The sequence below is a fragment of the Pseudophryne corroboree genome, chromosome 2, assembly GCF_028390025.1.
Source record: "Pseudophryne corroboree isolate aPseCor3 chromosome 2, aPseCor3.hap2, whole genome shotgun sequence".
Taxonomy (NCBI): domain Eukaryota; kingdom Metazoa; phylum Chordata; class Amphibia; order Anura; family Myobatrachidae; genus Pseudophryne; species Pseudophryne corroboree.
Genome location: NC_086445.1, coordinates 18,737,321 through 18,751,719, shown reverse-complemented (window position 1 = coordinate 18,751,719; position 14,399 = coordinate 18,737,321). Strand labels below are relative to the sequence as shown.

The following is a 14,399-nucleotide window of genomic DNA, read 5'->3' as shown; positions in this document are numbered from 1 at the left end:
CTCCGAAAGGACCATGGGGAATAGCGGCTCCGCAGGAGACTGGGCACAAAGTAAAAGCTTTAGGACTAGCTGGTGTGCACTGGCTCCTCCCCCTATGACCCTCCTCCAAGCCTCAGTTAGGATACTGTGCCCGGACGAGCGTACACAATAAGGAAGGATCCTGAATCCCGGGTAAGACTCTTACCAGCCACACCAATCACACCGTACAACCTGTGATCTGAACCCAGTTAACAGCATGATAACAGAAGGAGCCTCTGAAAAGATGGCTCACAACAACAATAACCCGATTTTTGTAACAATAACTATGTACAAGTAATGCAGACAATCCGCACTTGGGATGGGCGCCCAGCATCCACTACGGACTATGAGAAATAGAATTATCGGTAAGTAAATTCTTATTTTCTCTAACGTCCTAGTGGATGCTGGGGACTCCGAAAGGACCATGGGGATTATACCAAAGCTCCAAAACGGGCGGGAGAGTGCGGATGACTCTGCAGCACCGAATGAGAGAACTCCAGGTCCTCCTCAGCCAGGGTATCAAATTTGTAGAATTTAGCAAACGTGGTTGCCCCTGACCAAGTAGCTGCTCGGCAAAGTTGTAAAGCCGAGACCCCTCGGGCAGCCGCCCAAGATGAGCCCACTTTCCGTGTGGAATGGGCTTTTACAGATTTTGGCTGTGGCAGGCCTGCCACAGAATGTGCAAGCTGAATTGTACTACAAATCCAACGAGCAATCGTCTGCTTAGAAGCAGGAGCACCCAGCTTGTTGGGTGCATACAGGATAAACAGCGAGTCAGATTTTCTGACTCCAACCGTCCTGGAAACATATATTTTCAGGGCCCTGACTACGTCCAGCAACTTGGAATCCTCCAAGTCCCTAGTAGCCGCAGGCACCACAATAGGTTGGTTTAAGTGAAATGCTGAAAACACCTTAGGGAGAAATTGAGGACGAGTCCTCAATTCCGCCCTGTCCGAATGGAAAATCAGATAAGGGCTTTTACAGGATAAAGCCGCCAATTCTGACACGCGCCTGGCCCAGGCCAGGGCCAACAGCATGACCACTTTCCATGTGAGATATTTTAACTCCACAGATTTAAGTGGTTCAAACCAATGTGACTTTTGGAATCCAAAAAAAAACTACATTGAGATCCCAAGTGCCACTGGAGGCACAAAAGGAGGCTGTATATGCAGTACCCCTTTTACAAACGTCTGAACTTCAGGGACTGAAGCTAGTTCTTTTTTGGAAGAAAATTGACAGGGCCGAAATTTGAACCTTAATGGACCCCAATTTCAGGCCCATAGACACTCCTGTTTGCAGGAAATGTAGGAATCGACCCAGTCGAATTTCCACCGTCGGGCCTTACTGGCCTCGCACCACGCAACATATTTTCGCCAATTGCGGTGATAATGTTTTTGCGGTTACATCCTTCCTGGCTTTGATCAGGATAGGGATGACTACATCCGGAATGCCCTTTTTCCTTCAGGATCCGGCGTTCAACCGCCATGCCGTCAAACGCAGCCGCGGTAAGTCTTGGAACAGACAGGGTCCTTGCTGGAGCAGGTCCCTTCTTAGAGGTAGAGGCCACGGATCCTCCGTGAGCATCTCTTGAAGTTCCGGTTACCAAGTCCTTCTTGGCCAATCCGGAGCCACGAATATAGTGCTTACTCCTCACCATCTTATCAATCTCAGTACCTTGGGTATGAGAGGCAGAGGAGGAAACACATACCCTGACTGGTACACCCACGGTGTTACCAGAGCGTCTACAGCTATTGCCTGAGGGTCCCTGGACCTGGCGCAATACCTGTCGAGTTTTTCCCAACGGTTTATAATCCTGTGGAAGACTTCTGGGTGAAGTCCCCACTCTCCCCGGGTGGAGGTCGTGCTGAGGAAGTCTGCTTCCCAGTTGTCCACTCCCGGAATGAATACTGCTGACAGTGCTATCCCATGATTTTCCGCCCAGCGAAGAATCCTTGCAGCTTCTGTCATTGCCCTTCTGCTTCTTGTGCCACCCTGTCTGTTTACGTGGGTGACTGCCGTGATGTTGTCCGACTGGATCAACACCGGCTGTCCTTGAAGCAAAGGTCTTGCTAAGCTTAGAACATTGTAAATGTCCCTTAGCTTCAGGATATTTATGTGAAGTGATGTCTCCAGGCTTGACCATAAGTCCTGGATATTCCTTCCCTGTGTGACTGCTCCCCAGCCTCGCAGGCTGGCATCCGTGGTTACCAGGACCCAGTCCTGAATGCCGAATCTGCGGCCCTCTAGAAGATGAGCACTCTGCAACCACCACAGGAGGGACACCCTTGTCCTTGGTGACAGGGTTATCCGCTGATGCATCTGAAGATGCGACCCGGACCATTTGTCCAGCAGGTCCCACTGGAAAGTTCTTGCGTGGAATCTGCCGAATGGGATTGCTTCGTAGGAAGCCCCCATTTTACCCAGAACCCTTGTGCATTGATGCACTGAGACTTGGCTCGGTTTGAGGAGGTTCCTGACTAGCTCGGATAACTCCCTGGCTTTCTCCTCCGGGAGAAACACCTTTTTCTGGACTGTGTCCAGGATCATCCCTAGGAACAGAAGACACGTCGACGGAACCAGCTGCGATTTTGGAATATTGAGAATCCAATCGTGCTGCCGCAACACTATCTGAGATAGTGCTACACCGACCTCCAACTGTTCCCTGGATCTTACCCTTATCAGGGAATCGTCCAAGTAAGGGATAACTAAAATTCCCTTCCTTCGAAGGAATATCATCATTTCGGCCATTACCTTGGTAAAGACCCGGGGTGCCGTGGACCATCCCTACGGCAGCGTCTGAACTGATAGTGACAGTTCTGTACCATAAACCTGAGGTACCCTTGGTGAGAAGGGTAAATTTTGACATGAAGGTAAGCATCCTTGATGTCCCGAGACATCATGTAGTCCCCTTCTTCCAGGTTCGCAATCACTGCTCTGAGTGACTCAATCTTGAATTTGAACCTCTGTATGTAAGTGTTCAAAGATTTTAGAATCGGTCTCACCGAGCCGTCTGGCTTCGGTACCACAATAGTGTGGAATAATACCCCGTTCCCTGTTGCAGGAGGGAGGGGTACCTTGATTATCACCTGCTGGGAATACAGCTTGTGAATGGCTTCCAAAACTGCCTCAGAGGGAGACGTCGGTAAAGTCGACTTTTGGAAACGGCGAGGGGGAGACGTCTCGAATTCCAATATGTACCCCTGAGATATTACCTGAAGGATCCAGGGGTCTACTTGCGAGTGAGCCCACTGCGCACTGAAATTCATTGAGAACGGGCCCCCACCGTGCCTGAGCTTGTAAAGCCCTAGCGTCATACTGAGGGTTTGGCAGAGGCTGGAAAGGGTTTCTGTTCCTGGGAACTGGCTGATCTCTGCAGCCTTTTTCCTCTCCCTCTGTCACGAGCAGAAAAGAGGAACCTTTTGTCCGCTTGCCAACAAAGGACTGCGCCTGATAATACGGCGTCTTATTTTGAGAGGCGACCTGGGGTACAAACGTGGATTTCCCAGCTGTTGCCGTGGCCACCAGGTCTAAAAGACCGACCCCAAATGTCCCCTTTCAAAGGCAATACTTCCAAATGACGTTTGGAATCCGCATCACCTGACCATTTTACTGGTAGAATTGGACAACGCACTTATACTTGATGCCAGTCGGCAATTATTCCGCTGTGCATCATGCATATATAGAAATGCATCTTTTAAATGCTCTATAGGCAATAATATACTATCCTTATCTAGGATATCAATATTTCCAGTCAGGGAATCCGACCATGCCAACCCAGCACTGCACCTCCAGGCTGAGGCGATAGCTGGTCGCAGTATAACACCAGTATGTGTGTAAATACCTTTTTTTGGATACCCTCCTGCTTTCTATCAGCAGGATCCTTAAGGGCGGCCATCTCATGAGAGGGTAGAGCCCTTGTTCTTACAAGCGTGTGAGCGCCTTATCCCCCCTAGGGGGTGTTTCCCAATGCATCCTAACCTCTGGCGGGAAAGGGTATGCAGCCAATACTTTTTAAGAAATTATTAATTGTTATCGGGGGGAAACCCACGCATCATCACACATTTTATTTCTCAGATTCAGGAAAACTACAGGTAGTTTTTCCCTCACCGAACATAATACCCCTTTTTTGGTGGTACTCGTATTATCAGAAATGTATAAAACATTTTCCATTGTCTCAATCATGTAACGTGTGGCCCTACTGGAAATCACGGTTGTCTCTTCACCATCGACACAGGAGTCAGTATCCGTGTCGGCGTCTGTATCTGCCTGACGGCCTATGAGACGTCTGGACAGGCACAAGCTGAGTAGCCGGCTGTCTCATGTCAACCACTGTTTTTTTATATAGAGCTGACACTGTCACGTAATTTTCAACAGTACATCCACTCAGGTGTCGACCCCCTAGGGGGTGACATCACTGTTACAGACACTCTGCTCCGCCTCCACATCATTTTCCTCCTCATACATGTCGACACACACGTACCGACACCCAGCACACACACAGGGAATGCTCTGATAGAGGACAGGACCCACTTAGCCCTTTGGGGAGACAGAGGGAGAGTTTGCCAGCACACACCAGAGCGCTATATATGTATAGGGACAACCTTACAATAAGTGTCTATCCCTTATAGCTGCTTATATCTGTTATTTTGCCAAATAAGTGCCCCCCTCTCTTTTTTACCCTGTTTCTGTAGTTGCAGGATGCAGGGGAGATTCTGGGAGCCTTCCTACCAGCGGAGCTGTGTGGGAAAAATGGCGCTGTGTGCTGAGGAGATAGGCCCCGCCCCCTTCACGGCGGGCTCTTCTCCCGCTTTTTACTGGAAAACTGGCAGGGGTTAAATACATCCATATAGCCCAGGAGCTATATGTGATGTATTTTTCGCCAACTAAGGTAAATTCATTGCTTCCCCGGACTCCCCCCCCAGCGTCCTGCACCCTCAGTGACCGGAGTGTGAAGTGTGCTGAGAGCAATGGCGCACAGCTGCAGTGCTGTGCGCTACCTTATGAAGACAGGAAAGTCTTCTGCCGCCGATTTATGGACCTCTTCTTGCTTCAGCATCTGTAAGGGGGCCGGCGGCGCGGCTCCGGGACCCATCCATGGCTGGGCCTGTGATCGTCCCTCTGGAGCTAATGTCCAGTAGCCTAAGAAACCCAATCCACTCTGCACGCAGGTGAGTTCGCTTCTTCTCCCCTTAGTCCCTCGGTGCAGTGAGCCTGTTGCCAGCAGGTCTCACTGAAAATAAAAAACCTATTTAAACTTTTACTCTAAGCAGCTCAGGAGAGCCACCTAGATTGCACCCTTCTCGTTCGGGCACAAAATCTAACTGAGGCTTGGAGGAGGGTCATAGGGGGAGGAGCCAGTGCACACCAGCTAGTCCTAAAGCTTTTACTTTGTGCCCAGTCTCCTGCGGAGCCGCTATTCCCCATGGTCCTTTCGGAGTCCCCAGCATCCACTAGGACGTTAGAGAAATGGGCTTTAGGTGAATACAAAAGTGAGCCGCACTAATACTAGTAACCAACGTTAAGGAACATAGGGGGTCACTCCGAGTTGATCGCTCGCTAGCTACTTTTTGCAGCCGTGCAAACGCATAGTCGCCGCCCATGGGGGAGTGTATTTTCGCTTTGCAAGTGTGTGAACGTCTGTGCAGCCGAGCGGGACGAAAAACTTTTGTGCAGTTTCTGAGTAGCTCTGGACTTACTCAGCCGCTGCCATCACTTCAGCCTGTCTGGTCCCGGAACCGATGTCAGACACCCGCCCTGCAAACGCTTGGACACGCCTGCGTTTTTCCAAACACTCCCTGGAAACGGCCAGTTGACACCCACAAACGCCTTCTTCCTGTCAATCTCCTTGCGATCGGCTGTGCGAATGGATTCTTCGTTAAATCCATCACCCAGCAACGATCCGCTTTGTACCTGTGTGGCGCATACGCAGTAGTGACCTGATCGCGGCGCTGCAAAAAACCGCAGCGAGCGATCAACTCGGAATGACCCCCAAACAGCAGTTAACAAGCATAATCATAATACCTGTACCATACAAGATGGGAGAATTACTAGGACTAGGTTACCAAGCTTCACAAGTATATTATGTACTCCAAGGGATGCCATCGCTGTGATAGGACATTAATAAATCCCCTTTAAAGAGTGGACAGTTTCTGACAAGTCTCCTGCTTTTAACAGTCCAGATAGACCAGTGTAATGTTCACACTCCCCACAATTCATGCCACCTGTACAAAGTTTATTTGCTTAACTTCATGCCACCATACAAGTGGATGCCACGCCTTCCACCGTACAAGAGGAGGCCACGCCTGCCACCTTTGTGAGCGCCTCACTACCATGGCAACAGCTCATTTCTGAAATACATAATGAGCTACAATCGTATACTTGCTGTTTCTGTTGAAAATATAATTTACAGCCATCACTAAAATGATGATTTGAGTTTGAAAATAACAAGTTTCTTCCTCTATAATGAACACACAAACGTCCACAGCAAGAATTAATGCTTTCAAAACATACCTGATCATTTCTCATGAGAGAAGCGTATTCCTGCGGCAGTTTATCAGCAGAAAGGAGTTTGGTGGAACCAGACGTGTTTTGCAGCCCGTACTCCGTGCCGCGAGGTTTCACAGTTACGTCACAACGATTTACATAAAGGAGGGTGGACTCATTTCTATTAGGGGGAAGAGGAACAGAAGTCTTGCTGGATTTTACAGGAGTGCACACGCTGGGGTGAGCCTGCGTCTCATCGGCAGGGCTCGATGGCGGGTTGCTGTTGGGAGAGGTCTTGTTTTTGGAGAGAACAACTTCAACCACTTTATTGGAGAGATCTTTCATCGATGCGGCATCTGTTGCGGGTTTCATAGGCGATGCGTACGAAAGTGGCAATGTGTACGCCGGAGGCTCTGGCTTTTTAGTATCTGTGTCACTCAGCTCTGTCCCCCTCTTTGTCAGAAAGAATATTTTATTATTGCACATGACAAGAGCGTTCTCTTTTATTTGTATGACCTTCGAACTGTCAGAAGCGGTCAGCTTAATTTCCTCCGTCTTTGTTCCCGACAGCATCTGCAGTATCTTCGAAGCAGTATCATTGGACGAGGTGACCGGGACCAGGCAAGAAGCGGACTCTCTGCTTTCTTGCACGATCCATTTCATGGGTCCTTTCGGAGAATCCATTCTACCAGTTAGTGGAGTCTGAGCCGGTGCCGGAATCAGCGGTAAAGGTTTTGTGACAGGCGCTATACTTGAGGCGTTTGGCTTGGGACTCAGAGGGTACACTTGATTAACAAGCGTCTTCACAGTATTGACAGGAGATACATAAATAACGGAAGGGCTCTTGGTTATATCGGTGTAGCCGGTCTGGGGTAGTATCTTCTGCTGGATGGAGAGGGGCAGGGAAGAAGCCAGGACAGACCTCACTTCCGCATGGGCGGGTATTTGGAGACGATGTCCAGATGGTAACATCGGTGTTGGACTTAAAGGGGTAGATTGTCTATTCATCATTAGGAATGTCGGACTTCCTGGCGGAGAGTTTGGCGGCAAAGTCGGCTGCGACTTTTCCAGTATTACAGCTGCGTCCTGAGGCGTGGAAAACGCGCTGTCAACGCGGATAGTTTTTGGATTACTGCCGATATTTCTCGGCGTTGTGATAATGTAGTTTCCGACGGCAGGCTGTGTCAGCAGCGGTGGCGGCGGCGCAATCGCAGGACTAGGTACAGGTATATTAGAGACTGGCGAGGGCAGAGAGTTCCTGACAGCCTGTGGGCCATTCAGCGCTGATGCATTGGGAATTACAGGAGATGGAACCACAGGTGTTAGGTTATCCTTTGACTTCAAAATGGGGAAGAGATTCAGGACATTTTCTCCTTGTGGCCCGGTGGATTGAACTACTTGATACAAGCACCCTTTAAGGCTGAAAGAGAAACAAAAGGTTCATAAACCAAAAGGTGATTGCACGGTTCACAAAGTAATACGATATTGCTGCCTGCGTGGTGGACGGAATGCAGAACGTGGAAGCATGGTTTAGGCGCATTTCTCCAGATCTAATTGCATACATTCAGAAATAGATTTGTAAAAAAAATAAAAATAATATCAAAATGGATGCTATGTTTAAACTATAAATATTACCCACACGACACTGAATATGTTTTCAATATTTGGTATCATTATACTTGGGAGAAAATGAAAAAGCACAGGTAGAACGACACTATTTTTCAGCAATTTCCTAGAACCTATAAACAATATTTGCAAAATGATATTAAAAACCTTATTTAAGGGTAACGGAGCCTCGAGCCAAAGACGGGGTATCACCACGCGGCGTAACCAGGCTGCAAGCTGGCATACAATCATAATTCTACACATTTTACAGAACAATGTTTCTCTGAATTAGATGTCCGCTTTCACTGACCAGATGGATCATCCCTGTAGCTACCTTCCCCACAAAAATCTGATCACAAGTTCCCCATATACGTGCAGGAGGCTCAACCACTGCAAAATGCAGAAGGGTCTCCAGCTAGAGCCATTCCTCTGCAGATGGAAACCAGGACACTCCCATGGGTGAACACTAGAATGGTACCCAGAGAGGAAGTACGGCAGTTTTGGTTTCCTCTTCATTCCAGAAGTTCCATTTGTCCACAGAACGTTCTTCCCATGGATCATCCGTGTGGTCTTCAACTAACTGAGACCAATAAAAAAAAATAATGCAAGCAAGTATTAAATTCATTTCAGCATTTCCCCATGTGGGGGACTCATGGAATCTTAGGCAATGTAATAAAGCCCTACGACTCCTGTGTCGCCTCTCTGGAATTCTCTCCACTACACTTTATTTCTGTCTGACCTCATAATGTTACTGCGAGTTCTGGCTGCAGGGTGACTGACCAGTCACATCAGCTGTACTGTGAAGCTCAGCAAAACCTATTCTCCTATATTTATATAGAAACGCAAACATAACGGTGACAGCCAGCGTTTCCAAACTAGTTAACCAGTCAACATGCCAGACCCTGGTCATACATGAAATACCTGACCCCAGTCAGGATTCCTAGGAGAGCATCAGTGGCCAAAGCAAAGTTTGGGAATATATCACAGGCAGAGGGGCCTACGGTGACGCCGGCATGTAAAAAGTGGACAGAAGTGCCAGGATTGTGATGTGTATGTGCGAAGCATCACAAAGCATGCGAGCAGCTGTCTAAGAGTAGCATGAACAGCTAATGTCATAAGAAATGGTGCAATGTGACCGTCCTGGAACGGGATGTCATACTCAAGTCACGGTGGTAACCACAAATGGAAATAAGAATTTACTTACCGATAATTCTATTTCTCATAGTCCGTAGTGGATGCTGGGACTCCGTCAGGACCATGGGGAATAGCGGGCTCCGCAGGAGACAGGGCACATCTAAATAAAGCTTTTAGGATCACATGGTGCGTACTGGCTCCTCCCCCTATGACCCTCCTCCAAGCCTCAGTTAGGTACTGTGCCCGGACGAGCGTACACAATAAGGAAGGATCTTGAATCCCGGGTAAGACTCATACCAGCCACACCAATCACACCGTACAACTTGTGATCTGAACCCAGTTAACAGTATGATAACAACAAATGAAGTAGCCTCTGAAAAGATGGCTCACAACAATAGTAATAACCCGATTTTTGTAACAATAACTATGTACAAACATTGCAGACAATCCGCACTTGGGATGGGCGCCCAGCATCCACTACGGACTATGAGAAATAGAATTATCGGTAAGTAAATTCTTATTTTCTCTAACGTCCTAGTGGATGCTGGGACTCCGTCAGGACCATGGGGATTATACCAAAGCTCCCAAACGGGCGGGAGAGTGCGGATGACTCTGCAGCACCGAATGAGAGAACTCCAGGTCCTCCTTAGCCAGAGTATCAAATTTGTAAAATTTTACAAACGTGTTCTCCCCTGACCACGTAGCTGCTCGGCAAAGTTGTAATGCCGAGACCCCTCGGGCAGCCGCCCAAGATGAGCCCACTTTCCTTGTGGAGTGGGCCTTTACAGATTTAGGCTGTGGCAGGCCTGCCACAGAATGTGCAAATTGGATTGTGCTACAGATCCAACGTGCAATCGTCTGTTTAGACGCAGGAGCACCCATCTTGTTGGGTGCATACAATATAAACAACGAGTCAGATTTTCTGACTTCAGCTGTCCTTGAAATATATATTTTTAATGCTCTGACAACGTCCAGCAACTTGGAGTCCTCCAAGTCGCTAGTAGCCGCAGGCACCACAATAGGCTGGTTCAAGTGAAAAGCCGAAACCACCTTAGGGAGAAAATGAGGACATGTCCGCAGTTCTGCCCTGTCCGAATGGAAAATCAGATATGGGCTTTTGTACGATAAAGCCGCCAACTCTGAAACTCTCCTGGCTGAAGCCAGGGCCAATAACATGGTTACCTTCCATGTAAGGTATTTTAAATCTACCGATTTTAGAGGCTCAAACCAATGAGATTTGAGAAAATTCAAAACTACGTTCAAATCCCACGGTGCCACTGGAGGCACCATTGGGGGTTGTATATGTAGTACACCTTTGACAAAAGTTTGTACTTCAGGAACTGACGCCAATTCCTTCTGGAAGAAGATTGAGAAGGCCGAAATTTGAACTTTAATGGACCCCAATTTTAGGCCCATAGACAATCCTGCTTGCAGGAAATGTAAGAATCGACCCAATTGAAATTCTTCCGTTGGGGCCTTTTTGGCCTCACACCACGCAACATATTTTCGCCAAATGCGGTGATAATGTTGTACAGTCACTTCCTTCCTAGCCTTCATCAAGGTAGGAATAACTTCCTCTGGAATGCCCTTTTCTTTTAGAATCCGGCGTTCAACCGCCATGCCGTCAAACGCAGACGCGGTAAGTCTTGGAACATACAAGGTCCCTGCTGAAGCAGATCCCTTCTTAGAGGTAGAGGCCACGGATCCTCCGTGAGCATCTCTTGAAGTTCCGGATACCAAGTTCTTCTTGGCCAGTCCGGAGCCACTAGTATTGTTCTTACTCCCCTTTTCCGTATAATTCTCAGTACCTTTGGTATGAGAGGCAGAGGAGGGAACACATACACTGACTGGTACACCCACGGTGTTACCAGAGCGTCCACAGCTATTGCCTGAGGGTCTCTTGACCTGGCGCAATATCTGTCCAATTTTTTGTTGAGGCGAGACGCCATCATGTCCACCTTTGGTTTTTCCCAACGGTTCACAATCATGTGGAAGACTTCTGGATGGAGTCCCCACTCTCCCGGGTGAAGGTCGTGTCTGCTGAGGAAATCTGCTTCCCAGTTGTCCACTCCCGGGATGAACACTGCTGACAGTGCTATGACATGATTTTCCGCCCAGCGCAGAATCCTTGCCGCTTCTGTCATTGCTCTTCTGCTTCTCGTGCCGCCTTGTCGGTTTACGTGGGCGACTGCCGTGATGTTGTCCGACTGGATCAACACCGGCTGACCCTGAAGCAGCGGTTTTGACAGGCTTAGAGCATTGTAGATCGCTCTTAGCTCCAGTATATGTGAAGGGACGTCTCCAGGTTTGACCACACGCCCTGGAAGTTCCTTCCCTGTGTGACTGCTCCCCAGCCTCGTAGGCTGGCATCCGTAGTCACCAGGACCCAGTCCTGTATGCCGAATCTGTGGCCCTCTAACAGATGGGCACTCTGCAACCACCACAGGAGAGACAACCTTGTTCTTGGTGACAGTGTTATCCGCTGATGCATGTGCAGATGCGATCCGGACCATTTGTCCAGCAGATCCCACTGAAATGTTCGTGCATGGAATCTGCCAAATGGAATTGCTTCGTAAGAAGCCACCATCTTTCCCAGGACTCTTGTGCATTGATGTACTGACACAGTTCCTGGTTTTAGGAGGTTCCTGACAAGTTCGGATAACTCCCTTGCTTTCTCCTCCGGGAGAAACACCTTTTTCTGAACCGTGTCCAGAATCATTCCCAGGAACAGCAGACGTGTTGTCGGGGTCAATTGAGATTTTGGAAGATTCAGAATCCACCCGTGTTGCTGAAGCACTACCTGGGTTAGTGCTACACCGACTTCCAGCTGTTCTCTGGACTTTGCCCTTATCAGGAGATCGTCCAAGTAAGGGATAATTAATACGCCTTTTCTTCGTAGAAGAACCATCATTTCGGTCATTACCTTGGTAAAGACCCGAGGAGCCGTGGACAAACCAAACGGCAGCGTTTGAAACTGATAATGACAGTCTTGTATCACGAACCTGAGATACCCTTGGTGTGAGGGGTAAATTGGGACATGCAGATAAGCATCTTTTATGTCCAGGGACACCATGAAGTCCCCTTCCTCCAGATTCGCTATCACTGCTCTGAGTGACTCCATCTTGAACTTGAATTTCTGTATGTACAGGTTCAAGGATTTCAGGTTTAGAATAGGTCTTACCGAACCGTCTGGCTTCGGTACCACAAATAGTGTGGAATAATACCCCTTTCCCTGTTGTAGGAGGGGTACCTTGACTATCACCTGCTGAGAATACAGCTTGTGAATGGCTTCCAATACCGACGTCCTTTCTGAGGGAGATGTTGGTAAAGCAGACTTTAGGAACCGGCGAGGGGGAGACCTTTCGAACTCCAACATGTAACCCTGAGATATTATCTGCAGGATCCACGGGTCCACTTGTGAGCGAGCCCACTGATTGCTGAAAATCTTGAGTCGACCCCCCACCGCTCCTGAGTCCGCTTGTAAAGCCCCAGCGTCATGCTGATGGCTTTGTAGAACCCGGGGCGGGCTTCTGGTCCTGGGCAGGGGCTGCTTGCTGCCCTCTCTTACCCTTTCCTCTGCTTCGCGGCAGATAAGACTGTCCTTTTGGTCGCTTGTTTTTATAGGAGCGAAAGGACTGCGGCTGAAAAGACGGTGTCTTTTTCTGTTGGGAGGGGGTCTGAGGTAAAAAAGTGGATTTGCCGGCAGTTGCCGTGGCCACCAGGTCCGAAAGACCGACCCCAAATAATTCCTCTCCTTTATATGGCAATACTTCCATATGCCTTTTGGAATCCGCATCACCTGACCACTGTCGCGTCCATAAACTTCTTCTGGCAGATATGGACATCGCGCTTACCCTTGATGCTAGAGTACAAATATCCCTCTGAGCATCTCGCATATAAAGAAACGCATCCTTTAATTGCTCTAGAGTCAATAAAATACTGTCCCTATCCAGGGTATCAATATTTTCAGTCAGGGAATCCAACCACACTACCCCAGCACTGCACATCCAGGCTGAGGCTATTGCCGGTCGCGGTATAACACCAGTATGTGTGTATATACTCTTCAGTGTAGTTTCCAGCCTCCTATCTGCTGGATCCTTGAGGGCGGCCGTATCAGGAGACGGCAACGCCACTTGTTTGATAAACGTGTGAGCGCCTTATCCACCCTAGGGGGTGTTTCCCAGCGCGCCCTAACCTCTGGTGGGAAAGGGTATAATGCCAATAACTTCTTGGAAATTAGCAGTTTTCTATCTGGGTTAACCCACGCTTCATCACACACGTCATTCAATTCCTCTGATTCTGGAAAAGCTACAGGTAGTTTTTTCACCCCCCACATAATACCCCTTTTTGAGGTACCAGCAGTATCAGAGATCTGCAAAGCCTCCTTCATTGCCGTGATCATATAACGTGTGGCCCTATTGGAAAATACGTTTGTTTCTTCACCGTCGACACTAGATTCATCTGTGTCGGTACCCGTGACGACTGACTGAGGTAAGAGACGTTTTACAGCCCCTGACGGTGTCTGAGACGCCTGAGCCGGTACTAACTGGTTTTCCGGCCGTCTCATTTCGTCAACTGACTTTTGTAATGTGCTAACATTATCACGTAATTCCATAACTAAAGCCATCCATTCCGGTGTCGACTCCCTAGGGGGTGACATCACCATTACCGGCAATTGCTCTGCCTCCACACCAACATCGTCCTCATACATGTCGACACACACGTACCGACACACAGCAGCCACACAGGGAATGCTCTAATCGAAGACAGGACCCTCTTAGCCCTTTGGGGAGACAGAGGGAGAGTTTGCCAGCACACACCAAAAGCGCTATAAATGTATATAAACAACCCTAGGTGTTGTTTTTGATATAGGCGCTTTTAATATATCAATATCGCCAAATTATGCCCCCCTTCTCTTTGTTACCCTGTTTCTGTAGTGCAGTGCAGGGGAGAATCCTGGGAGCCTTCCTCACCAGCGGAGCTGAGCAGGAAAATGGCACTGAGTGCTGAGGAGAATAAGCTCCGCCCCTTTTTCGGTGGGCTTTTCTCCCGGGTTTTAAGAAAACTGGCCTGGGTTAAATACATACATATAGCCTTAATGGCTATATGTGATGTATTTTTCGCCACTAAAGGTATTTAATATTGCTGCCCAGGGCGCC

General features: G+C 48.5%; 1 protein-coding gene across 1 annotated transcript in view; it reads right to left on the bottom strand.

Moving 5' to 3' along the window:
• LRIF1 (ligand dependent nuclear receptor interacting factor 1) overlaps nucleotides 1-14,399 on the bottom strand; it is a 62,057-nt gene that overhangs the window by 36,031 nt on the left and 11,627 nt on the right. Inside the window, exon 2 of the mRNA XM_063950874.1 lies at nucleotides 6,529-7,921. Coding sequence (XP_063806944.1) covers nucleotides 6,529-7,921 — 1,393 coding nt within the window. The remainder of the gene's footprint in view (nucleotides 1-6,528; nucleotides 7,922-14,399) is intronic.